Source organism: Malaya genurostris, chromosome 2 (assembly GCF_030247185.1).
Source record: "Malaya genurostris strain Urasoe2022 chromosome 2, Malgen_1.1, whole genome shotgun sequence".
NCBI lineage: Eukaryota > Metazoa > Arthropoda > Insecta > Diptera > Culicidae > Malaya > Malaya genurostris.
This window is the reverse complement of record NC_080571.1, coordinates 284,705,783-284,733,275: the sequence shown is the minus strand read 5'-3', so window position 1 is coordinate 284,733,275 and position 27,493 is coordinate 284,705,783. Positions and strand designations below refer to the sequence as shown.

General features: G+C 37.9%; 2 protein-coding genes across 2 annotated transcripts in view; both read left to right on the top strand.

Moving 5' to 3' along the window:
• LOC131430400 (ATP-citrate synthase) overlaps nt 1-27,493 on the top strand; it is an 80,486-nt gene that overhangs the window by 17,421 nt on the left and 35,572 nt on the right. The window lies entirely within an intron of this gene.
• The window catches only part of LOC131429252 (uncharacterized), a 42,252-nt gene continuing 18,297 nt past the window's right edge, over nt 3,539-27,493 (top strand). Inside the window, exons 1-2 of the mRNA XM_058593302.1 lie at nt 3,539-7,911; nt 7,969-8,180. Of these exons, the coding sequence (XP_058449285.1) occupies nt 6,994-7,911; nt 7,969-8,180 (1,130 nt within the window). The 5' untranslated portion in view covers nt 3,539-6,993. The remainder of the gene's footprint in view (nt 7,912-7,968; nt 8,181-27,493) is intronic.

Below are 27,493 nucleotides of genomic sequence, written 5' to 3'. Positions count from 1 at the left end.
TTTCTTCACCACCACGAAAGGTAAACACGAAGAGTGTGAAGATGATCGCATCCCTGTGCCCATGTGGACATTCGGTGGTTGCCCGTCTACCACTTTACTGTTTCAGTGTGATCGCATCGGAAATTGTTACGGTGTCGGTATATCTTTTAGACGCTAGATAACGTCGACGACGGCAAAGACACTGTAATGAATGAACTAGCTGTTTACAACCAGTTAGTTGATCTTTGCCTTCGGCTGAGCAGTGATTGCTACTCCTCTCATGCTGACTAGTTAATTTAATGAAACGACGTACGATGATAATCGTAAATTGTACTGCCATGCGTGGTATGACGTTTTGGATCTTGTTATCTTGATCTAGTTGCGGAAATCATTATCGTTCAAACAATTAGAATTGATAAACAAAATATTCTTACTCTTAATTGAATACCTTATTGGACATCTAAACACATAGCACTGTCACCACTCAATTTGAGGTTTCGAAAGTAGATGACAGTAAATAAATTTGTGTCTGTAGGGCACTAACTATTTACATGATTCCGATAAAACAACAGAATCCTTCGTGTCCGGCTTAGCATGAATACTGATGATATATTATTATTTTGCAAAGTTGACTTTTAAAACTTCATCTCCTAGACTAAATGCCCACATCAAATTTTCCGTACACACTTTCATCCACTCTTTCTTCAAATCTCTGCCGTTTTTTTTTTGAAGATCTTCCGTAACAGCACGATGCCAAATCCAGCCAAAGCAGTGTATCACCTTCGTCGAACCGGAGGAAGCGTAGCACGAATTTCTGGTGGCATTCCTTTTTATATTATTAGTCATTGATGGTGCCGGTCGTTATGTATGGCTTGTTGAATTTTTCGCACCCGCAGATCGTCTGCCACATCAATTACTTAATGACAAATTTATCAATTATCTTGTTCCTGAATTTCACCAGATGGCACTTGCCGACTCAAAAACTTCTGGCCAGAGATTCGCTTGTCGTCCGCTTCAATGTACGTCTCGATGCATTTCGTGTTCTATAAATTTTGGTGGCATAATACATTTCAGGTGTATAAATCGTATGTTTAATTGAAGGAAGCACGCCAGTTCCATTCTTATTCACGTTATCCAGCTATATCTCTGACATTACCCATTCGTTTCCTCCTCCAAAATTGGAGCCGATTTAGCGAATAACTGATAATAGTCAGATGACGCCAAGAACGAACTATATGGCGCGTGTGGCAGAATTCCACATTCAATATTATCCGAATATTTTGTACCCGGCCGCTTCGGAACTTTTTGCCGTGATAAAAAAATATGGTTTCGTCTCATTTTTCGATCGCTTTTTTTTTTCTTTCAAAGCCTGATTCGGTATAATAATCCTTTGATGAAATGACCATTTGATTTTACTGTTGCCCCAACCGTATCACATGCAAATTAGTGTCTCATTTCCATACTTTTTTTCAAATTATAAATCGGAGCTAAATTTGCCAGTTTTTCATATGAAATCAGATCAGATGGCTGAAAACTGAGCTGAGCACTAACACACAGATACTTTCAGATCCCGTTGAGCTGAGTCGAATTGTTTATGTTACCAGGGGTCTCCGAAGCTCCAATCAAAAGTTGGTTTTCCAGCAATTTTATTACCTTTCTATAGAGAAAGGGAAGAAAAAGTAAAGCAATGTAATAAAAAAATTTCACGATTTATTAATTTTTAGTTTGACGTAAAGCCGCCATCACCAAGTTCAGTTTTTGCAACAACTGAGCGGAAACATATATTGGAGAAGCCAAATGAAAGAAAAACTAACAGAAAAGATGAATTTTTGGAAAAAGATACGCTCAGAGACATGACTCGAACCTGCGTTCTTATGCATTCCGTGCATACGCGCTACCATTTCACCACTCTGAATCTTGTTTTAGTCACTCTAAAACGCCAGTCAGACACAGTAGCACGTACATCGAACAATTGCGGTTTGATTTTCCGTAACAATCTGCTTCTGGTAGGAAAGGGCAGACAATCAATACAACCTTCATAGGTGTCTGTCGCTGACGATGTCCAGCCAGCGACTGGCACCATTAAAGAAGGTGACAAGCGATTAAAAGTACACTCTGCTACTCAATGCTTGATCGGAGAAATAGGTATAAAGCGAGAAGACTAGTGTTTGGTGGACAGAGAAGATGTTTGGATGTAAGCTATCGGTCAGGTGACGGCCAGGATGTAGACCATGTTCGATGTACGTTCTACTGTGTCTGACTGGCGTTTTAGAGTGACTAAAATAAGATTCAGAGTTACGAAATAGTAGCGCGTATGCACGGAATGCATAAGAACGCAGGTTCGAGTCCTGTCTCTGAGCGTATCTTTTTCCAAAAATTCATCTTTTCTGTTAGTTTTTCCTTCATTTGGCTTCTCCAATATATGTTTCTGCTCAGTCATTGCAAAAACTGAAAAAAAATCAATTTTTTGATCCACTCCAGCGCTATTGGATTTGGGGTAGCTCCGGAGCAATTCCAGAAATGAGTAGACGAAAAAGTAACAAAATCAGAATCGATTTTTTCCGATTTGGATGAAACTTTGCACATGGCTTCAGTATGGCAAACCATAAGTTTTTAGCCGATGGAGAGGTCAATCCGACTCACGATTGATTTTTAAAAAGGGCGTATGTAGTTTTGCATTTCACAAAAATTGCCTTTTTCAAATCGTAACTCGGAAACCGTTAATTGTACAAAAATGGCGTTCAGAAAGAAGTTGTAGGGAATCGATTGGGCACTCTAAAAAGAATATACACTAAAAAAAATTTTTGAATTTTTTCTTATTAATCCAAAAAATTTAAATAAAAAAAGCATGGTATCAATTTTTTTTTTGATAATTTTTATTTTAAAGCTGTTATTAAAACCTACAGATTGATGGCTATCCCATCCGTGCCTTTTGAAAAATGAATAAGTTACAGCTAAAACAGTTTACGGGTCTTGTTGTAATTTGGAAACCGTTCATCGTACAAAAATGGCGTCCAGGAAGAAGTTGTAGGGAAGCACTCTACAACTACAACAACAGAATGTTATTCTCAACGTTTGCTACTTAGCCATTGTAGACCAGCTGGCGCACCTTCTTGCGAACGTTCCTCATTAAATTCCGTACAGACTTCTTGGGGACAAGTTTTGACACTTTTTTCCAATCTTTTGTCGTGAATACGACTTACTTTACTATGGGGTGCCTTTTCAAAATTTACCCTCTGAGAGAGTGATAAGTTTTTGATCGTGAATATCTCTTGTTGTATCTAACGAATCAACATAATTTTTGCTACATGCCATCGGAAATATGATCACAATTTTATGATAAAATTTTCAGTTGTGTGACATAATCTCAAATAGTTCAAAATTAAACTTTTCTGAAATGTTTGGTATAAACGAGTATCAAAGAGGATAATTCATATGGCGCGTTTGCCTTTCTCGTATTTTGAAAGCTCATAGCTCAGTGATCTGTGGAAGGATTTATATAATCTAACTACCAATAGAATCGAAATTTTTCAACTTAAACGTGTATAGCAAGAGCATTGAAGTATTTCAATAGTACACTATTGAAAAACCTATCTCATTTGACCCATGTCAACACCAGCCAATCAGAACGCGTTCTGAGGAAGAGAAGAAAATAGCTGCTGCTGTACAACAAATCGTTCAAGAAAAATGTTTCCAAAAGTGGTGAATATCGTAGTGAGTTCCTCAATTTGGTCCTTCTGAATGCTAGAAACGAATCCCTACAGCATATTGATAGTCTCTTTCAATAAATTATGCAAATCCGAAATGAAATAATCGACATTGAAATTCTATATGCGGCTATTTTTATAGCCGTTAGGACCGCCCATTAGTGAAAAAGCTACAAACGAAATCACATAAAGGAAACTCTTAACAAAAATTGAATCAGTTTGGATTCTATCGCCACTGCGAGCAGATGTGTTTTGTGTCGTCTGCACAGCTAGTTTCGCTTTCGACAAGAGCGATTACGTCACAGCTGCCAGTCATTTCGATGGATGAAAAAGCAACGTTGGAGAGCATTATAAAAAATCAGCCGTTCTAATGGCTCTAAAATTTTTCTAAAGAACTATTAGGATTTGTTTTTCGCAAACCGCAGGTAATTATCCTCAGTTTAGTGCAAATCAAGAACAATTTGGTTAGATTTGTGCACTTTTCGCTGTGTGAAATTCACAGTAATCGAGATCAAGTGAAGCTTTTTTTTGCGAAAAATGTTCCGAGTTTAATATCGTAGAGAATTACGCAATTTGTCCCTTCTGAATGCTGGAAATGAATCCCTACAGCATATTGATAGTTTTTTTTCAATAAATTATGCAAATCCGAAATGAAATAATCGACATTGAAATTCTATATGCGGCTATTTTTATAGCCGTTAGGACCGCCCATTAGTGGAAAAGCTACAAACGAAATCAAATAAAAGGAAATCTCTTAACAAAAATTGAATCAGTTTGGATTCTATCGCCACTGCGAGCAGATGTGTTTTGTGTCGTCTGCACAGCTAGTTTCGCTTTCGACAAGAGCGATTACGTCACAGCTGCCAGTCATTTCGATGGATGAAAAAGCAACGTTGGAGAGCATTATAAAAAATCAGCCGTTCTAATGGCTCTAAAATTTTTCTAAAGAACTATTAGGATTTGTTTTTCGCAAACCGCAGGTAATTATCCTCAGTTTAGTGCAAATCAAGAACAATTTGGTTAGATTTGTGCACTTTTCGCTGTGTGAAATTCACAGTAATCGAGATCAAGTGAAGCTTTTTTTTGCGAAAAATGTTCCGAGTTTAATATCGTAGAGAATTACGCAATTTGTCCCTTCTGAATGCTGGAAATGAATCCCTACAGCATATTGATAGTTTTTTTTTTCAATAAATTTGCAAATGCGAAATAAAATAATCGACATTAATATTCTGTATGCGACTATTTTTATAGCCGTTAGGACCGCCCATTAGTGAAAATGCTACAAACGAAATCACGTAAAAGAAAGCTCCTAACAAAAATCTAATCAGTTTGGATTCTATCGCCAATGCGAGCAGATGTATTTTGTGCCGTTTGCAAAGCTAGTTTCGCTTCCGATAAGAGTGATTACGTCACAGCTGCCAGTCATTTCGATGGATGAATAAGCATCGTTGGAAAGCATTATAAAAAATCAGCCGTTCTAATGGCTCTAAAAGTTTTCTGAAGAACTATTAGGATGTGTTGTTCGCAAATCGAAAGAAAATATCCTCAGTTTAGTGCAAATGTAGAACAGTTTGGTTAGATTCTTGCACTTTTCGCTGTGTGAAATTCACAGTAATCGAGATCAAGTGAAGCCTTCTTTGTTTTTGCGAAAAATGTGGAAAAGGGGAATGCTTGCATAATTCATACAATTGATCAACTATTTGATATTCGGAAGTGTTAAGGAACATGTCATTTGTTTTCGTATTCACGACATCCAGTTATGTCTCTGACATTACCCACCCGCCTTTTTCGAACTGTTTAATGATTTCAGCTGCCGAGACATGTTTCCTAAGATGTGCCTTCGTTAATGCCCAAAATTTCTCAATTGGTCGAAGTTGTGGACAATTTGGTGGATTCATGTCTTTTGGGACGAAAGTGACATTTTTGGTAGTATACCATTCTACCGTTGATTTCGAGTAGTGGCAAGAAGCAAGATCTGGCCAGAAGATAACAGGATCCTTGTGGTTTCGAATCATGGGTCGAAGTCGTTTTTGTAAACATTCCTTGATGTATATTTCGCTGTTCATTGAAGTAGTGGTGATGAAGGGTTTCGAAATCTTACCGCAGCTACAAATTGCTTGCCAGATCATAGCTTTCATACCAAATTTTTCGACTTCAATCGATGTCTCGGACTGGCCCTTCTCGCACCGTATAATATTGTGGTCCCGGCAAGGATTTGTAATCGAGTTCCACGTAGGTTTCGTCGTCCATGATTATGCAGTTCAAATTTCCAGCAAGAATCGTATTGTACAGCTTTCGAACCCCCGGCCTGATCGATGCTTCTTGTTTCGGATTACGTTTTGGTTGTTTCTGCCAGTGCAGTAAAAATTCACTTCATTCATTTGAATTTGATTTTACAACACTGCTCAGTTTAATCCGACAGGCCTTCTCTTCACTACTAGTGTTCATTGAAAATGAAACGATTTGACAGATCTAAATAAGTCATTCACGCGCTCTTTGCATTCCCTCTTCTCTTTTTTTCATATGAATAGACATATCTTCAATACATTCAAAGTTCATCTTCGATTTGAACCCGAATACCAGTCAATTGAAGGCCTAACAATTCATTTGACGCCGTTATAGTGATATTCAGTATCAATTATTTTGTAACGATTGTAAACTAAAAGTTCTCAAAATGACTACTGGAAAGCGTAAGCATGAAGAATCGAAAAATTATTCCGAAATTGCTTCTAAATTTGTACGCCACGAAGGCGAACGGGTGTATTGCCAAATTGAAGGAATTGAAAACAAGTGTACATACATTCAATCAAGGTATGATGCCTGCAATTTTATCCGGCATTTTAGAACGCGTCACAAGACTTTGGCTACCCTGCATGGTCTTTTCAGTGAAAAAGTAAAAATCAAAATACGAAATGTTCCAAAAAAAGCGGTGGCTATCGATAAACAGATGATTATTGATTCAGCAATAAAACTTATTGCGTATCATAATCTGCCTCTGTCGTGTTTCGATTGGGAAGGATTGCGACAAATTTTTGATCCTTTGGGGGAAGCATTTGGACTCACTCTAAATAGACCTAATGCAAAATCTTATATCAACGAAATTGCTAACAGAATGATACCAATTATGGCAGCTGAAATGAAATCACGATTACTGTGTTTAATGATTGATTCGGCTAGTCGAATGAATCACCACATTTTGGGTGTTGGAGTGCAATATGCAATAGGCGATAAAGTTGTAGCAAGAACGCTGGGTAAATTGCAATATTGTTTGTAATTTTCTGTTTTCTAATAGTACTTTTTACTAGGTATGATTGAGGTAAAAGAAAGGCAAACTGCTGCATTCCTTAAAGATAAGGTACTAGCAATATTAGCTCGCTATGATGTTACACTTCTGCAAGTGTTTTCAATAACAGTCGACAATGGAGCTAATATGCTTGCATGTATACGACAACTGAAGGATGAGTTTGAAGCGCCAATTCTTTCATTATACGATGAAATCGAAGAAAGCGACGTAGCAAATGAAACTGCACAAGAAGTAGCCGACAATATTACAAATGATTTTAATGATCAAGCCAGAGAAAATCTTAATATGGTTAGATGTGCAGTTCATACGCTGCAACTAGCTATCCTCGATGTAGTTAATAAAAGCAACGAGAAAGTTAAACAAATTACCGAGATCGCTAAGCGCTGTAAGAACATAAAATATAAAACCAGTTTTGAATACCACCATGCGAAATATCCTCCAGTATGGTGTCAAACAAGATGGGGAGGCATTTATAAAATGTTTGAATACTTTACCATCCAAAAACAGTTCTTCTCTCAGCTTGCTCTAGAGTTTCCTGAACTTGGTAAAATTTTCATTGAAAGAACTCATTTATGTTTTAATTTGACCAAATTTTTACAAATGGAATTTACAGACCTCGCTATTCACTGGGACTTCATCCAAAACTATTTGGAAGCCTTCAAGCCATGTTATGTTTGTACAAAAAAGTTACAGGAATCGCATGTATCTTTGAGCGATTTTTACATGGAATGGTTGATAACCATATGTCTGGTTAAAAAGCAAGAGAATAATCCTTTTGCTCATGAACTAACGAAGGCATTATCTACACGTCTCGAGAATCTTCGTACGTCGATGGCTTTTAAAATGGCCATTTATCTAGACCCTCGATTCAACTACACCAATTCAAACGTATTCAATGGCGATGAAAAGGAACACATACAGGTAAAAAATTTACTGTTATTCATAAATGTATACTTTATGGTATTATACAATCCACAGAAATTCATTATTCAAACCTGGGCGAGAATTAAATACTTGGATCCCCGTTACTCTATTGAACAAACGTGTACAACTAACGCTACAGAAGCTTTTAATGAAAGCGATAATTTTATCACCGAAATATTCGGCGGATCGCTTAGTACCAATGATACTTCAAGCACATTCCAACAGCAGTTAAAAACTCTCCAAGCAGAGATGCGTCAATGCACTGCGTATGACCATTGGATGAAAAGAAAAACGACTCATCCTGAATTATATGCAGTAGCGTCAGTTGTTTTAGCAGTTCCAGCTACCCAATCGACTGTCGAGAGGTCATTCAGTGCACTAGCATTAATACTTTCACCACATCGTTCCACATTAGGCGAAGACATTCTTGAGCATATTCTGCTCGTTAAATTAAATAAGACTATATATGAGAAAACCATTGCAACAGTTTCTAACTTGAACATCACACTTCAGGAAACCGGGAATCCTGATTCCCAATCAAGCGTATAGCTGAATCGATTTTTCTCTTTGTTTATCATTAATAAATAACAACACAAATTGTCCAACATTTCAAATATATTTGAGCTGCTCAAAAACCTCACACATACACCTCTAATATTTGAACATCAAGTCAAATTCTCCATAACCAATTTCAATAAAATCAATGACTCCTATCGTTAAAATTTCTTAAATAACATAAAGATTTTACTTTTCATAATTGAACAACTTGTAACTTGTAATGTTTATAATAATTTGTAATCTTGTATTTGAATTTTCTTTCTCACAAACATACCTATGCTCAGCCTACCACTGTTTACATATATCTTGGATATAATTATTGTTCACAATCAAACCTTTTTATTGTTTCATGCAAGTCTGCCAAAAAATTCCTTTATTCTGTTATCAAGATAAATTGTTTTAGACATAAAACAGATTCAAAGCGATGTCATAGTCCATTTTCACAAAAATTCACAAAATAGCTTTCGCTTATGTTCAATGGCAGTAAGCTTTGTAACATTTTACTTTGCCGGAACATTAGCTAGCGAAAAAATCCCAAACGCTCGATACGAATTCTAGCCGTGAAACAGCCTGCCTGTGTGCTGAACTGGGACAATCATGACTCATATACGAAGTAACTAGAAAACACACAAAAAAAAAAATAAAAAAACACAGTTCAAACCAACATGTATATCCTAACTGAACAAACCTATCAACTCCGAAAAACATTAATTTCTATCCATTATAGTTTCCAATCCTGTATCAAACGTCAGTCAATCCCATGATGTAGAGTATACTGGTAACTACACGAGCCTTTTATAAAAGACTAATTTTCCAACGAAATTAAATATGTTGTTCGAGTATTTTTAACATGATGAATATGAAATAGAAATTTATGATCAGTAATTGTAACTAGACGTAATTCAACGGTGGTATGAGCAACAGCAAGTGTTCCGTTATTCATATCTTCAAAATTTTCAGCCAAAAACATAACTTAATTTAGACAAAGGATAAAGTGTTCACCATAGTTAATTTCTACATCGTGAATCAAACCACACAATCAGCTTGGTTCATTTAACTGTATACCAGGGCTGCCAGGTAAAACAGACATTGTGAACCTTCAACAATACTATGTATAGTTCGTTGTGGCGCAAACCGCATAAACCTGTTTTCTGCTTACGGATTGTGAAGCAGATAACCTTTTCTGTATCAAAGTAATGATTTTTGAAAGAGATCTTTCGAAATAAATGTTGTAAATACCAATGTAATAAATGTTGAAAACATTTTAAAAAATCTGTCGTTTATAGAAAAATCTGTGAATATGGTAACCCTGGTACGTATGCGTAGAGGAGAGTGAATGTTCACTCTTTGTATTTTGACATGTACGTGTTTCATTTGAAAAGTATATGCAATTAGCGTTAGCAATCGGCTACATTACCGTGTTCATTCACTGACTACCACACAAGGAAACCCGTCAAATGAATACAAGATGATTTCCATTTGAAGATGAACTAAAAAATCTTCATTTGAAGAACGTAAACAAAGTCATTTAACTGAACGTTCTCAAGCAGAAAATGAACTAAAGATATCTTCAAAGTCAGGTAATTTTTTTCAATTGATTGTGACTAATTACCGCACTGGTTTCTGCTTCTTATAGGTTCGAAGATTCAAACGTTCTTTAGTACGAAGAACATTTGACTTCGAAGTGCCCACTTTTTTGGCCACATCCCGAACTGGAACCTCCTTCTTTTGCTCGAACGCCTTCACCGAACTTCCTGATTGCATTTCGCACGGCTTTTTCACTTACTCCTTCCATTTTTGCTATCTTTCTCAGTGACAGTCCGCGTTCTGTGCACCATTTGTGCACAATTTTTCGACGTTGTTCTGCTGAAAGTCCGCGCATTTCGAAACAAACTAATGAAAACGAATAAACAACAGCACAAGTGGTTAGCAAAGAGTGTAGACAATAGGACGCAGCCATAAAAATTGACAGATTTTGAACCATTACGAAATGGCAGCGGTTCTTGGTTGCGTCCATACTTTCTGGGACAGTCTTTATTAGACTCAAAACATGCTTATTTTTCTTCGAAAAAATATGTAACACCAATACGCACCTGTAATGATGCGTTTTTCTTGACAGATGTCATAGTTCGAAGTGTGAGATTCATATTCAAAATTTTTTGACTGAACAATTTTCTGCAAAACATCGGAGTTTCATTTATGGGGTTTGGTACCGCGTGGCTATCAGCTTGTGCTGAGTGCACTTGACCATTTACTAATTTTTACGTTTCGTCTTCGACTCATCAGTGCATTTGCAGTTTACGAGATCTAGTTTGTAGACTCTATAATTTCTTGTAGTGTCTTAAAGCTTGCTTCATTTAGAATTGGAACAAACTTTTGCTCAAATTGTGACGCTTCTGGTGGACGGATTTGGAAGTTTTTGGCACCACGTGTCAGGAATTTTGTTAGCTTCACGTATGATTTTTGACATTCCTCCAATCGACTGTACTTTGTAAACAATCAACATGGAAGCCGAAAGAAGGGAAAAAATTGTGCACAGTTACTTGGAAAATCCATTGTGGTCTGCATCTAGGCTAGCTAAACAGCTGAAATTGCCCAGAAAGACCGTATGGCGCGTTATCAAACGGTATAAGGAAACATTGAAGACGAATTCGGAAGCCTCAAGCCAATCGTCGGAGTGGAACTGTCGACCGGAAACTGCGTGGTAAGATTTTGAAGACGATTAAGAGGCATCCTAATCTGTCGGACCGTGATTTGGCCAGACAAATTCGGTGCTGCACATAGTACCGTGAGGAGAACTCGACTCCGGGAAGGAATCAAGTCGTATCGAGCTAGCAAACAGCCAAATCGGACCATAAATCAGAATAGTGTGGTCAAAATGCTGACCATGTTCGACGGGTGTCTTCTGATGGACGATGAAACCTATGTCAAGGCTGACTTCGGCAAATCCCAGGTCAAAAATTTTACTTGACAACGGCTCGGGGGGATGTTTCAGCCAAATTTAAATTTGTTTTTGCCGACAAATTTGCAAGAAAATGTATGATTTGGCAGGGCATTTGCAGCTGTGGCAAAAAACGAAAATTTTCGTTACACATAAGACAATGACATCGGAACTATACCAAAAAGAGTGTCTCCAAAAACGAATTTTGCCGTTCATTCGATCCCACCACCATCCAGTAATGTTTTGGCCAGATTGCCAAATTACAGCATTACAGCAAAGTCATTCAAGAATGGTATGCAGAGAAAGGGATCCAGTTTGTTCCGAAAAACCTTAACCCACCCAACTGCCCCCAGTTCCGCCCTATTGAGAAATACTGGGCAATCATGAAGAGTAGACTCAAGGCAAAGGGAAAGGTTGTCAAAGACATCAATCAGATGACGACCTGGTGGAACAAGATAGCTAAAACGATGGACGAAGAAGGTGTGCGCCGCCTAATGAGCCGTGTTACAGGAAAAATTCGGGAATTCCTTCGAAACCGTGACGAATAATTTTATCCGTATTTTTTCTTAAAAGTATGAAGAAAACGCTACATTTGTATAAAAAAAGATCTTGAATTCAATAATAAATAACTGAAATGCAGGTAATTGTCTTTGTTCCAATTCTATCTGAAGCAAGCTTTATCTGATCCGATGCATTTTTTCCCAAGCCTTCCAGCAGAACGTGTGTTTTGCTAGACAACTACAAATATGTACTTCGGTCGTTGGATTTTGAACTTGCTTTTGATCGAAGATGGTTATGATGATGATGATGATGATGATGATGTTGTGACTTTGAATTTGCGTAAAACAACCGTGCTGCTTACTTGCAAACCAAACAAGAAATCGATCTGAGAATCAAGAGGAACAAAAACAAAACGAATAGTCATATAACGTACTTCAAAAACCCAATTGACGTCAATGATCGGCGTTTCGTTTGATTGTCTCATTTGGTATCCCTTCAAACTTGTCTTGACATGGGGAAAAAAAGAGATACTATGTCAATGAGTGTAGCATTACTAATCTCTTATAATTGCTTCGTTTTGGGTTTTCAGAAGGAAACCAGACAAGCGCAGGATATCATGCTTGTATTTGAATGATTTCTTTCTTCTTAATTAGCGTAATTCAATCTTTGACGGACTTGCCTCAAACATCGCAAATCTGTAACTGCACATGTTTTTTTTCACTTTCACGTTTTAATTTGTTGACTAAAAAGCGAAGTTATTATCATTTCCAGTTACCATCCGTGCGGTCGAATAACCTTGAAGATTACGTAACGGAAGCGTACTCGTATGATTCCACACGCTGCTCGAATCTTCTCCACCGGAGCCTTTACCTTTCCAGGCGAACATGTAGGTGCCCGCACGGCACGGAAAACGTGCTTCGTCAAGGGGGAGTTCGCAGGTCAACCGGGGTGACGAGAATGGAGATAAGCAGCATTCAGGAGCGCTATTGATAGCATCACCTTTTTTTCTACTTGCCTCCCGGAGCCGGGAATGGAAATGGAAGCAGTTTGTTATTTTCTGAAGACGCAATCGAGCCGTCAGGTCGGTCATTGGACAGTCGTAGTTTGACCGCGGTGTAATTTATTCAGGCTGACGGCAAAAGCTACTACACTAACTTACCGTGGCACCCGCACGAATCGCGTCATTGGACCTTCAAGCATTTGATTTTATTCTTCATTCGACCTCTAGATAATCCCGTTCGGCTGGTCCCAGGATGAATGCGCTGATAAGGTGCGGTGTGCGGATGGTGCTTCCCATCGTTGCGAATTTGCACAACACTTCGCACTACAGTATTGCTTAGGACAGGACGTTCTCGATGAACTTTGGGAGTACACTCGTCTAAAGTCACTCGATTGCTACTGGGAACAGAGTTTACATCGTCTGATTAGCGACTAGCTCTTTGGGATCTCTGTGCATAACATTTTTATTTACCGTGATAAATTTCAATAATAATAATTCTAATTCCATTGCTATGCAAAGTTGAAATTAATGCAGACACGATCCCAGATTCGCTACAAGGTATATCCTCGACATTGAATGATGACCTACTTATCTCTTGTGAATGGAAGTGGCTCTCCTTGATTCAGGTGCAGCTGTTTGACGTTGCCAAGAACGGCTTGAAATCGCATGATGTATGCCTAGACCAAATATTTATCGGAAAGCAAATCAATTCAAGCTATTCAAATAATAGCTTGTGCGTGTTATAGATCGATTAAATGGTTTCAGTGTGTTTATTTTTTCTCTCAGTAAAAATCTTCATATCTCAATGGCAATACGTTGCTATAATTTTCTATTCTATTGCCAATTCAAACTAGGAAAGATTTCGATGAACTACCTTTTCCAAGTGAAATAATTATCATACACCGAAAAATGTAACATAACTTTAATAGTATTTAAGTTTAAAGCATCACTGAAACATTTTTTTCCTGCGTTCATTTAACGCACCTCTGTTTGTAAACAATTTGAAACCTGCTTTCCTTGGCCAAATGCCCGCAACTTGAACTTAACACTACTCATCAAATTCTGGGCAACACCTGCGCCATCTTTCTTGCACACTTTCAAGAATTTTTTGATGGGCGAAATTTGGACGAGTTCGTCGGATTTGTCTCGTTTTTCTAAAAAAAAAAACAAAATCGTTTTCTCAATACCACCACTCGCTTGGTGTAATGGCACGATGCCAAATTTTGCCAATATAAGTGTCATCTTCGTAGGACAGAAGAAAGAGAAGTGGCATTTTTTCTATATTTAGTCTATGATACCGTTCTTTATGTGAAAAACCTTGGTATTACATTCCTTTTGAGGAATTTGATCTTCTGTTTCAACAGACTTCGCAGTCGATTCATAGCGTATAGAACCATTACATGGCTAGCGCTACGATCCTACTGACACTGCGAATCCTTCCAGGTCGGGGCTCGAACATACGACAACTGGATTGTAAGACCGTTCGTTATGTACGACTTGCTGAATTTACTTCACTAAGAGCCTTCTGCTTATGGAATTTCTCAGAAACATCTAGGTGGGACTTGACGACGAAAAAACTCTAGACCGGGAATCTACTTGGCGTCAGTTTCAATGTGCGTTTCGTCGTCCATTGCGATGCATTTCGGCTGCACAAATCACTCGTGGTACCACAATCGGGTGCGAGGTTTGGCCACCGTATTCTGTTTATCCACGGAACGACCGAAATTAGCTCTGCGCCTAATTCGTATTACTGTTTTTGAATAAGTTGATTTTAACAACAAAATTTCCAAAATAACTATAAAATTAGTTAAAATTTAGAATTTACTGTGCTGAAAAAAACTCTTATTTTTAGAGAATGTGTTTAGTTGGCGAATATTTTGGACACAAACCAGCAATATTTCAATCCAACACGAAATTCTCATCGACAACTAACTTCGTTCATTCAGTAAAAACCATTCAAGCGAAGAGGTTGTGTTTCGATTGTACTGGCTCGTGAGTTAACGGCTGATACCGAGACAATTCTAAGCTTCAGGTAGTTAAACTGCCCATAGCAAACGTAATATTCGGGGCGTTTCCCGACTGGAAAGCTAGCAACGAAGGCCATCCCGTTCATACGCACAGAGGTGTAGAAACACAGAGGTGCGAGAGCATAGAAGTGACGAGTCACAGAGGTGCCATCGCATAAAGGTGCGAAGACGAAGGGGTGCAAAGGCACAAAGGTGCTAAAGCAACCCAGTGCTGATCTACCAGGTACCAGAATTTGTACGCTGCGTAGGATCAAAAGAGACGGCATATATCGCGAGGTGCTACACTGCAAGCATCGCATTTGATCGCCACCAAGAGCAAAAGCACTGTACCTGGGGTCAGGTACAGGCAGCACAGCAAGTGCAGTGGTGTTCACAACGACGGCAGAGCAACTGAGATAGCAGTAAACGACAGAAGACTGCCAATTGGAAACAGCAGAAGACTGCCAATTGGAAATCGTTGGAAGAGCTTCACGTCGTTCTTCACGATAAAGGAACAGAGACATCAGCTACAAGGTAGATTTAATTTAATTTATTTTTTATTTCTTATATCTGAAATTTTACTAAACATAAGTTTTTATTTTGGTATTATTAATTTACAAAAAAATTTAATGTAATGGATGATCTTATGGAAGATCATCCGAATCCGATTCCGGATACTAGTAAGAGTTTAAATACTCCGAGGGCTAAACATTATCCACAGGGTACCACTGGGCCATGGATAGTCTATCTTCGAAAAAAAGAAAAGATTTTAAATTTGATGCAAATTACCAAGGATTTGACATCACATTTCTCTGAAGTTAAAGAAATATGTAAAGTTAATAGAGATAAAATTCGAGTTGTTGTCAATGACTTGAAACAGGCGAACGAAATTGTAACCTGTAAATTATTTTCTGTTGAATATCGAGTTTACATTCCATCGAAGGAGGTGGAAATTGACGGTGTCGTGACTGAAGCAAGTCTGACGGCCGATGATTTACTTAAAAATGGAGTTGGTCGTTTTAAAAACTCCATGCTTGAGGGAGTTAAGATACTCGAGTGCAAGCAATTGTACTCAGCATCTATTGTCGATGGAAAAAAGTCGTATCGTCCCTCAGATTCGTTTCGTGTAACATTTGCCGGATCTGCGTTGCCTAGCCATGTCTATATCGATAAAATTCGTCTTCCTGTTCGGCTTTTCGTACCGCATGTTATGAATTGCACGAACTGTAAAAAATTCGGGCATACAGCTACTTACTGTAGTAATAAGTCCAAATGTATCAAATGTCAAGGGCCTCATAAGGATAATCTTTGCGATAAAAATGTTGAAAAATGTGTTTATTGTGGGGAGAGACCTCATGATGATCTTTCAGTATGCGCTGCATTTAAGTTGCGTAAAGACAAAATGAAGCTTTCTTTAAAAGCACGGTCTAAGCGCACATATGCAGAAATGCTTAAAACGGTCATACATGTCTCCCCCTTGGAAACCGAAAACGGTTTTTCAAATCTTATGGAGCCAGAGGAATCTGACTCCGACGGAAATAGTGAAGATACCTCGTTTGTCACTCCTCAAGGGTCTGTTAAGAGGAGATTAACAAACCACAAAATACCTAAAAAGACACCTAAAATTACATCTTCAAAAAAAGATCCCCGTGTTAAAGCTAAAAAGCCAAATTTAAAACCAAAAACTGTGCCTCCTGGTTTGTCAAATTCACAAACCAATCCAGAAACTAGCTCAAGGAAAGACAATAATCCAGTGGGCTCCGTTTCACATTCACCAACAGGATTACTTAAGTTTTCGGAAATTGTAGAATGGATTTTCGCAGCATTCAATATTTCTGAACCTCTAAAGACTATCATAACGGCATTCCTTCCAATAGCTAGAACTTTTTTGAAACAGTTATCAGCTCAATGGCCAGTTCTTTCAGGTTTTGTATCATTTGATGGATAATTTATCATCCGCCGCAAATGATTCAATCACTGTCCTGCAGTGGAATTGTCGAAGCATCATGCCAAAACTTGATTCATTTAAAGTTTTGTTGCATAGTCAAAAATGTGATGTATTTACTTTGTGCGAAACATGGCTTACATCAAACATAGCCTTAAGTTTTAATGACTTTAACATTATACGTCTCGATAGAGACTCTCCGTATGGTGGAGTGCTTTTAGGAATTAAGAAATGTTATTCCTTTTATAGATTAAATATTCCTTCGACTTCTAGTATAGAAGTTGTTGCTTGTCAAATAAACATTAAAGGAAAGGACATTTGCATTGCTTCAGTATATATTCCTCCAAGAGCTCAAGTTGGACAACGACAGCTTAATGAAATTGTCGAAGCCCTTCCTGCTCCACGTTTGATTTTAGGAGATTTCAATTCGCACGGAATGATGTGGGGTTCCGTTTACAATGATAGCAGATCATCCTTAATATATAATATTTGCGACAATTTTAGCATGACGGTACTAAATATGGGTAGCATGACACGGATCCCAAGACCTCCTGCACGTCCAAGTGCATTAGATTTATCTCTTTGCTCGACTTCAATTCGACTAGATTGCACCTGGAAAGTATTTCCTGATTTACACGGTAGCGATCATTTACCAATCATCATCTCAATTAGCAGTAACAAAGGCATTGCTAATTCAGTTAATATTCCATATGATTTGACAAAAAATATTGACTGGATTAAATACCAAAGTAATATTTCAAGTGCCTTAACTTCAATGGAAGAGCTCCCCCCACTTGAAGAATATGACTTCCTCGTTTGTTCGATTCTGGAGGCCGCAGAACAAGCCCAAACCAAACGATTTCTTGGTCCATCGTCTAACAGAAGGCCTCCAAACCCTTGGTGGGACAAAGAGTGCTCAGATGCTAAGCACGCGAAACAAAATGCCTTCAAGATGTTTTTAAAACGAGGAGGAGGAACTCCTCAGAATTTTGAAAAATTCTTGACTTTAGAAACCAAGTACAAGAGCATACTTCGGGCCAAGAAATGTAGCTATTGGAGACATTTTGTCGAAGGTTTGTCAAGAGAAACCTCAATGAGCACTCTTTGGAATACGGCCAGACGAATGAGGAATCGTAACGTAGGAAATGAGAGTGAGGAATACTCGAACCGATGGATATTTGATTTTGCGAGGAAAGTTTGTCCAGATTCTGTTCCTACGCATAGCATTATTAGGGAATCTTTTTCAAATAATGGTTCCATTGATAGCCCCTTTTCTATGATGGAATTTTCCATAGCACTCATGTCTTGTAACAATAACGCTCCTGGGTTGGACAGAATTAAATTCAACTTGGTGAAGAATCTGCCCGACCTCGCAAAAAGACGTTTGTTGGAATTGTTCAACAAGCTTCTTGAGCAAAATATTGTTCCACCTGACTGGAGGCAAGTGAAAGTTATCGCCATTCAAAAGCCGGGGAAACCAGCTTCCAATCACAACTCATATAGACCCATCGCGATGTTGTCCTGCATCAGAAAATTGTTCGAAAAAATTATTCTACGACGTCTCGACACTTGGGTCGAGACGAACGGTTTGTTGTCAGATACTCAGTTTGGCTTCCGTAGAAATAAAGGGACGAATGATTGCCTTGCATTACTTTCGTCTGACATCCAAATTGCCTTCGCTCAAAAGCAACAAATGGCATCTGTATTTTTAGACATTAAAGGAGCATTTGATTCAGTTTCCATTGATGTTCTTTCAGACAAGCTTCACCAACATGGACTCCCAGCGGTTATAAATAATTATTTGCACAACCTTTTGTCAGAGAAACGCATGCATTTTTCACATGGCGATTTGGTAACATTCAGAATTAGCTACATGGGTCTACCGCAAGGCTCATGCCTCAGTCCGCTCCTTTATAATTTTTACGTGAATGACATTGACAGCTGTCTAGTAACCCCATGTACACTAAGACAATTGGCAGATGATGGCGTAGTTTCAGTTACTGGACCCAAAGCTATTGATCTGCATAAACCATTGCAAGATACCTTAGATAACTTGTCCGATTGGGCTGTTCATCTTGGTATCGAATTCTCTGCGGAGAAAACAGAGTTAGTCGTCTTTTCAAGAAAGCATGATCCCGCGCAGCTTCAGCTCCATATGATGGGAAGAATGATCCAACAGGTTTTGACTTTCAAATACCTCGGGGTGTGGTTTGATTCCAAATGCACGTGGGGAGGACACATTAGGTTTCTGATAACAAAATGCCAACAAAGAGTAAATTTTCTTCGAACAATAACCGGATCTTGGTGGGGTGCTCATCCGGAAGATCTAATAAAATTGTATCAGACAACGATACTTTCAGTGATGGAATATGGATGCGTTTGCTTTCGTTCCGCTGCAAACTCTCATATTATCAAATTAGAGCGAATTCAATATCGTTGTTTGCGAATTGCTTTAGGCTGCATGCATTCGACACATACAATGAGTCTTGAAGTTCTGGCGGGAGTTCTTCCATTGAAGGATCGTTTTTGGGAGCTTTCGTCGCGACTGCTAATAAGATGCGAGGTACTGAATCCCCTAGTTATTAATAACTTCGAAAGGCTAGTTGAGCTTCAATCTCAAACAAGATTCATGACTGTATATTTTAACCATATGTCACAGGAAATCAACCCTTCAAGATATATTCCTATCCGTGTCAGCCTCCTAAATGTCCCTGACTCAACTTTATTTTTCGACACATCCATGCAGCGCGAAGTGCGTGGAATTCCGGAACACCTACGCTCGTTGGAAATCCCAAAAATATTTACAAGTAAGTTCAGGCATATCGACTCTGAGAAAATGTTTTACACGGACGGATCGCGAATTGAAGAAGCGACAGGGTTTGGTATGTTCAACAATAATGTTTCGGTCTCCTTTAGGCTTCAAGAACCTGCATCTGTTTATATAGCAGAGTTAGCAGCAGTTCATTATAGTTTGAGTATAATCGTCACATTATCTCCAAACCATTATTTTCTTTTCACAGATAGTCTGAGTGCAATTGAAGCCATTCGCTCAAAGGCTGCTGGCAAAAATGAACCTTTTTTCTTGGGCAAAATAAAACAGTGCCTGAACGTCATATTGAATAATAATTATCAAATCACAATAGTTTGGGTTCCGGCTCATTGCTCCATTCCAGGCAATGAAAGAGCCGATATTTTAGCCAAACGTGGTGCTATTGAGGGTGAAATTTATGAGAGACCAATTGCTTTCAATGAATTCTATAGCGCGTCTCGCCAAAGAACACTTGCCAGCTGGCAAGCTTCTTGGGATAAAGATGATCTGGGTCGGTGGATGCACTCAATTATTCCTAAAATATCGACAAAGGCATGGTTCAGGGGACTGGATGTGAGTAGAGATTTCATTCGTGTGATGTCCAGACTCATGTCCAATCACTACACGTTAGATGCACATCTCCTTCGAATTGGACTTTCCGAGACTAATCATTGTGCTTGTGGCGGAGGTTACCGCGATATTGACCATGTTGTTTGGACATGCGTGGAGTATCGTGATGTCAGATCTCAACTAATAAATTCCTTGCGTACCCAAGGTAGACTATCCAATGTCCCAGTTCGCGACATTCTTGCTTGTCGTGACGTTCCTTACATGAAACTTCTTTATTATTTCATTAAGTCCATTGGAGTTCCAATTTAAATTTTATTTTATGTTAGATTGTTTTCTCTTCCATGAGCTCAACCAATAGCCAGCTATCTTATATTAAATAAAAGTGATGAACTGATACAAACAAACCTGAAATAGTTATAAGATCATGTACAAAATAAATGTATTTCATTTAATGTAATTTATAATAGCAACTCGCTTGATAAAAACAGTGTTTAGATTAACTAATGAATACCAACATACTAATAGGATATTCGAAATGTATTAGGTTTAAAGTACTATGTATTGTAGATGCCACGGCGAAGAAAAACTTATGTATATTGCCTATGAAATAAACGTATTTATGAAAAAAAAAAACTAACTTCGTTATTAAAATCAGAAAATTTGATTCTATTTATCTATCACCGTCATTACTGAAGGACAGCACAAAGAAAACAAAAATGAAATGGGTTTTATAAATAAGTTTATTAGCCAAAAACTCATGAGAAGTGTCAAAGCAAAACAATCCATTAAAAAGCTAAAAAGGACAGTCTTGTGAAACTACTTGTATTCGATTTTTGTTTTCCGAGTGCTTGAAGTTTTCAGTGAGAGAGTCGATTTCGCGAAGTCGAATGAAAACAGCGATTTAGAAGTAAAATTTTCAAAAAGAAGTTTATGTTTCGCTTATGTCTTTTTCTCCAATACAACATCGTATTTATACCTGCCAATATAGAAAAGATAACCGCGACTGAAATTTTTTTCGGTAGTAGTGTGCCATCTAGTGGCTAGTAGTCATTACGATGTTAACGTTTTTTCGGTGACAGAGCGCCATATAGCTGCAAATTGCCGAAACCATTTATGTTGGTTGAAAACAACGTTTTATTTCTCTAATTCAACTGAAAAATTAGTTGAATGGATATGAAGTGTGCCTTAGCTAAGAAATGACAGCACGTTTAATTGGTGAATTCAACTAAAAAAGGGAACTAGAATTAAAAAATCTAAATTAGCAAAAGTAAGATTTTTTTAGTTGTCTCAAAAAATAACTAACTAAAATCAGAAAATCAACTAATTTTTTCGCCAAAATGCTAATTTCGGTCTTTCCGTGTCGGTTCGACTAGGCGTATCGTTTTTTTACATCGTCTTCATAAGTGACGGTTTGAAATTTTGAACATACTTCACTAACTAGACCAGGAACCGGAAGTTGGATCCGAAAATAAAATTCAATTGCAGCTTATGAGACCATAAGACTTCATTTGAGTCTCGAGTTAGCAGTCTATGAGAATAAAATAAAGTGAGTTCCGTTTTTGGTTTTTCGATTACTATTTCCGGTAAATCCGGTATCCGATGTTGCGGGAATCCAGTAGCGTTTAGCCAGCAACTATCATAATTTTACAAACAAAATTGTTTATGTTTGCACTAAGCAGTTCAATTTGAACTGTTTTGCACTGATGTGTCGAAGACGAAACGTAAAGAATAGTGAAATCGGTTATGTGCCCATAGCACACAAACAGCTTTTAGTCAAACCCCTAAATAACAAAAATCTGTGGTAGACCGACCAGTTCAGTCGCCTATTCGTTTCTTTCGGGACGTCAGGAAAGATATTGCGTTTCGGCGCAATATAAAAAAAAAGTTTCGCAAACAGTGGTAACTAATAAGAGCTAATAAAAGTCATTTTCATTTACTCAAAATAGACGGAAATGACGAGAAATTAATGTCACTCACAGCTTCGCTTGCAAACTATGAGAACGAAATCCATGTCCAGTCAATGACATAAGAGGAACAGTAGTTCCAAAATTGTGTTCTTCCTTTCATTTACCCTTTCATTCATTTGCTGTTTTCAGTGAAAATCACATAGTATGCAGTGTCGGTGTTCAACCGAAGCTTTGAGAATCGAAAATGACAGAAAAAGGTTTCACAATGACTTTTACCTGTTGGTATTCGAATTTGTAGTAGTTTTGGTTTCCAAAGAGGTTCTGGGGTATAATTACTTCAATTTGTCATATTTTAGTCACTCTTTATAGCCAAGCGTCACAGATTTTAATCCATCAATGCAAGAATGAAAATTAAAATTCTGTTGATGCTCCCTGTAGACGTAATATTGACAATGAGTCTGTTGGATTGGTTTCTTTCCGTCTGCTTAGTGGTTCAAATTGAACTGTTTGAGGTTGAACTGCCGCGTCGAAGACGAAACGTAAAGAATAGTAATATAACTTAAAAATTGAAACAATTTTGAATCGAATTTAAAAAAAAATATTGAATCACCGCTCTAAATTGCTTTTTGAGCACACCACACCCTGTAGCTCCGGAATCAGCAGTCGGATCCGGATAAAATTCAATTGCAACCTACGGGACCATAAGATCTTTTATTTGAACCTAAGTTTGTAAAAATCGGTTAAGGCCCTGAGAAAATCAAGTTCCGTTCAAAGTTTTTGGTACCACGCATTCACGTTTCAACACGTAATATTCATACCTAATATCTTGAAAAATTATTAAAATTCTGGAACACGATATTCTTCATTTTGATTACATCCAGAAATATATATTCCGAACCAAAATATATTAGAATGGCTAAAATACCTCCGTTACCCTAAGTATAGAATTCGCTCGAGCTGTGTAAAGAACGAAAAGGCATTGACCACAGAGATGGCTGAGCTGATTTTCATCAAACTAGTCGTAAATGAAAAATCTCGTCAACCAGTTAACTTTTTGAGTTATATGATGTTTGATGTCAGAATTTTCGGTTTTTGACAACGTCACAATTGACGTTATAAGTATGTTCGGAAACTTAGATACTTATATCCAGCAAGTCAGGGATTGTTAAAATCCGTCCTCTTTAAACATGATAAAGCAATTTTTAAATATGTATCCAATTGTTTCTGAGTTCTTAAAAGATTGTGTCCAACACTCTTTTTGTCTTTCCCACTTTACAATCATAGTGAAAACCAACTTTTGAACCGAGGCCCGGATGGTGAGTGGATAACTATTCGACTTAGTTCGCCGTGTACGCAAAATGTCTGTGTGTGTATGTGTGCGTATGTATGTGTGTATGTAACAAAAATTTGCCCTCGATTTTCTCGGATATTGCTGAACTAATTTTCAAATCAAATTCAAATCAATTCAGGTCTCATGGTCCCATAGGTTGCTATTGAATTTTACCCAGGTCAAGTTTCCAGGTCGGAAGTGACGGGGCAAAATGTTCCAAAAACAAAAAAATCACGATTTTCTAAGAGACCGTTCAACCAATTTTCTTCGACATAGATTCAAATTAAAGTCCGTTTAGTTTCATAGCCTTCTATAAAGTTTCATCTGGATCCGACTTCCAGTTCGGGAGTTACAGGGTAAAATGTGTAAAATGATCTAAAAAAGTACATTCAATTGTCTCAGAGACCGTCCATCCTATTTTCACAAGCTTAGGTTCAAATGAAAGGTCTTACAACCACATATAACCCTACCGAGTTTCATCCGGATACGACTTTCGGTTCCGGAGTTACGGAGTGATAGGTATAGAAATTTCATTTTCAGTAGCGCGTTTTTATATATGACATGGAAAAATCAATTTGTAATTTCATCCCTCAAACGCTCCAATAACGCTAGATAATACTCACTCTTAATAGTATTTCCTTTCTCAAGATAGTCGATAAATATTACACCACGCACATCCCAAAATACCGAGGCCATAACCTTTCCATTCGATTGTTGTACTTTCGGGTGCTTTGGACGAGGTTCACCCGTTGCTGTCCACTCAGATGACGATCGTTTTGATTCTGGAGTGAAGGGATGAATCCATGTTTCATCCATTGTCACATATCGACGCAAAAATTTCGGTTTGTTACGATAATACATGGCCAAACACTGTTCAGAATCAACACGATCTCGTTTTTGGTCAACAGTGAGCAAACGCGGCACAACAGATGAACAGATATTTCTCATAGTCAAATGCTCATGAAATATAAAGCCAACACGTTCTTTTAATATCTTTACGATGTCAGCTAACGCATGCCATCCGATTGTTGGACTTTCGGGCGCTTTGGACGAGGTTCACCCGTTGCTGTCCACTCAGGTGACGATCGTTTTGATTCTGAAGAGAAGTGATGAATCCATGTTTCATCCATTGTCACATATCGACGCAAAAATTCCGGTTTGTTACGTTTATATATGGCCAAACACTGCTCAGAATCAACACGATCTCGTTTTTTTTTCAACAGTGATCAAACACGGCACCCACTTTGAACAGAGCTCTCTCATAGTCAAATGCTCATGCAATATAAAGCCAACACGTTCCTTTGAAATCTTTACGATGTCAGCTAACTCATGCCACATACAGCCTCATTTGGACGTCCACTGCGTTCTACATCATCGATGTCCCTACGACCACGTTTGAAGTCAGCAAACCAACGTTTTATTGTTTCTTCACGTTTCGCCTTCGGCTCATCAGTGCTTAAAGCAGTTCAAATTGAACTGCCATCTCCGCCTAACAGTTCAATTTGAACCGCTAAGCAGACGCAAAGTTTACACTATTTGTGTAACGACTTTTTGGATTTTGCACCGAGATGCTATATCCTTTCTGATGGCTAGAACGAAAACGAGTGACGACTGACTACTGGTCGCCGCAGAGTGTGAACATTTAGGGGTTTTTTGGTTTGTACAGAAAAGCACATATTTTATTTCAGCTTTCTTCACGTTTCGCCTTCGGCTCATCAGTGCTTAAAGCAGTTCAAATTGAACTGCCATCTCCGCCTAACAGTTCAATTTAAGCACTGATGAGCCGAAGGCGAAACGTGAAGAAAGCTGAAATAAAATATGTGCTTTTCTGTACAAACCAAAAAACCCCTAAATGTTCACACTCTGCGGCGACCAGTAGTCAGTCGTCACTCGTTTTCGTTCTAGCCATCAGAAAGGATATAGCATCTCGGTGCAAAATCCAAAAAGTCGTTACACAAATAGTGTAAATTTTGCGTCTGCTTAGCGGTTCAAATTGAACTGTTAGGCGGAGATGGCAGTTCAATTTGAACTGCTTTAAGCACTGATGAGCCGAAGGCGAAACGTGAAGAAAGCTGAAATAAAATATGTGTTTTTCTGTACAAACCAAAAAACCCCTAAATGTTTTATTGTTGTTTCTGATGAAGCAAAGTCTTCATAACACTTATAAAGCCATTGATTTGCTTGAACGATATTTTTTCTCATCAAAAAGCACTGTAAATTTAAAACACGAAATTGGTTTTGATCCATTGTTCTGAAAATAACAAAAGTAGTTTTCACTCTTAGCACAATAACTCACAAACTAATGAATAGAATATCATGAAATTTTAGCAGCAGTCTTCTAACAAAACTAGCGTCATCTATGTGTTAGGCCCGGGACTTTTCAGCCTATGTGATAAAAATAGACTGCGTTTGACTTTTGTGCGAATCTGACTTTCGGTTCCGGAACAACAGAGTTATATGTGTTTAAAATTTTAAACCGTTATTTCGAAAGAAAATGCAAAAAAATGAAAGATTACACTGAAATAGAAATGCATGAAACGTAGAGATCCCGAAAAAAAATTTTGGTCAACTCTCTGACACTTCATTTTTCTTAAAAATATTTTTTGAGATTACACCAGATCTCGACGTTTGCGGGTTTTTTACGCAGATTTCTGAAGTAACGTGTTTTTTTGCGGTACGTATCCTCGCGTAAAAAAAGACCTTCAGTGTATGGTTATGCGAACATACCCAAACTAACTTTTTTGGTCTTACTCAATATTTAAAGAAAAGTTTTTTGAAGAATACCTTAGTAATAAAAAATCTTGCTGAAGAACTTACACTACCACTACAACTACATTTTAACTTATTACTTAATAAATGTACTTTTCCTAAAGCATGGAAATCTTCCTTTCTTGTACCAATATTTAAATCTGGTGCAAAATCTAACATTCGAAACTACCGTGGAATAGCCATTATCTCATGCATTCCAAAATTATTTGAAAAAAATGTATGTATGTATATGTATGTATGAGTGAATCCACCATCAGTTCAAGGCATTACCAGTGTATGCGGGTAGACTTACAGTAGATCCGAATTTGATTATCAGATAGCTTTCATATAATTGCTGTTAAGAAGGCCAAAATGGGCTTTTAAGACCCGGGGCCTTCCAGCAAGAACATCCGGCCATACAATAAAGAATTTCGCTGTACCAGCTTAAACCCGCCTGATGGTTTGTTTGTTAGAAGGGTGCTTCGTACTCATTTCAGACCTTCAGGGAAAAACACAAAGCTTCCCCCACGTGACTCAGGTTGGCAATCCACTCCATCATCCAGTCATTCACTTTTAAGATACCCTGATACACTCCCTGTCCCTCCCCGTTGTCGATATACTTGAGCATAATACAATATAATACAATATAAAGTAATATAATAAAATATAATAAATATTAATATAGAAAAATATAATATAATACAACACAATATAACATAACAGATCGGCTGAAAAGTTCGTATCGTTTCTATGAGAGGGCGCCACTAGAATTAAATCCATACCATTTTCAGTTAGTACCAACCTTCAAAAGATACGTGTATAAATTTGACAGCTGTCTGATTATTAGTTTGTGAGATATTGCATTTTGAGTGAAGCTACTTTTGTTATTTTGAAAAAAATGGAAAAAAAAGGAATTTCGTGTGTTGATGAAACACTACTTTTTGATGAAAAAAAGTGCCGCCGATACCAAAAAATGGCTTGATGAGTGTTATCCAGACGATTCACCGGGCGAAGCAACAATTCGTAAGTGGTTTGCAAAATTTCGTACTGGTCATATGAGCACCGAACACGATGAACGCAGTGGACGTTCAAAAGAGGCTGTTACCGATGAAAACGTTAAAAAAATCCACAAAATGATTTTCAATGAACGTAAAGTGAAGTTGATCGAGATAGCTGACACCCTAAAGATATCAAAGGAACGTTTTGGACATATTATTCACGAATATTTGGATATGAGAAAGCTTTGTGCAAAATGGGTGCCGCG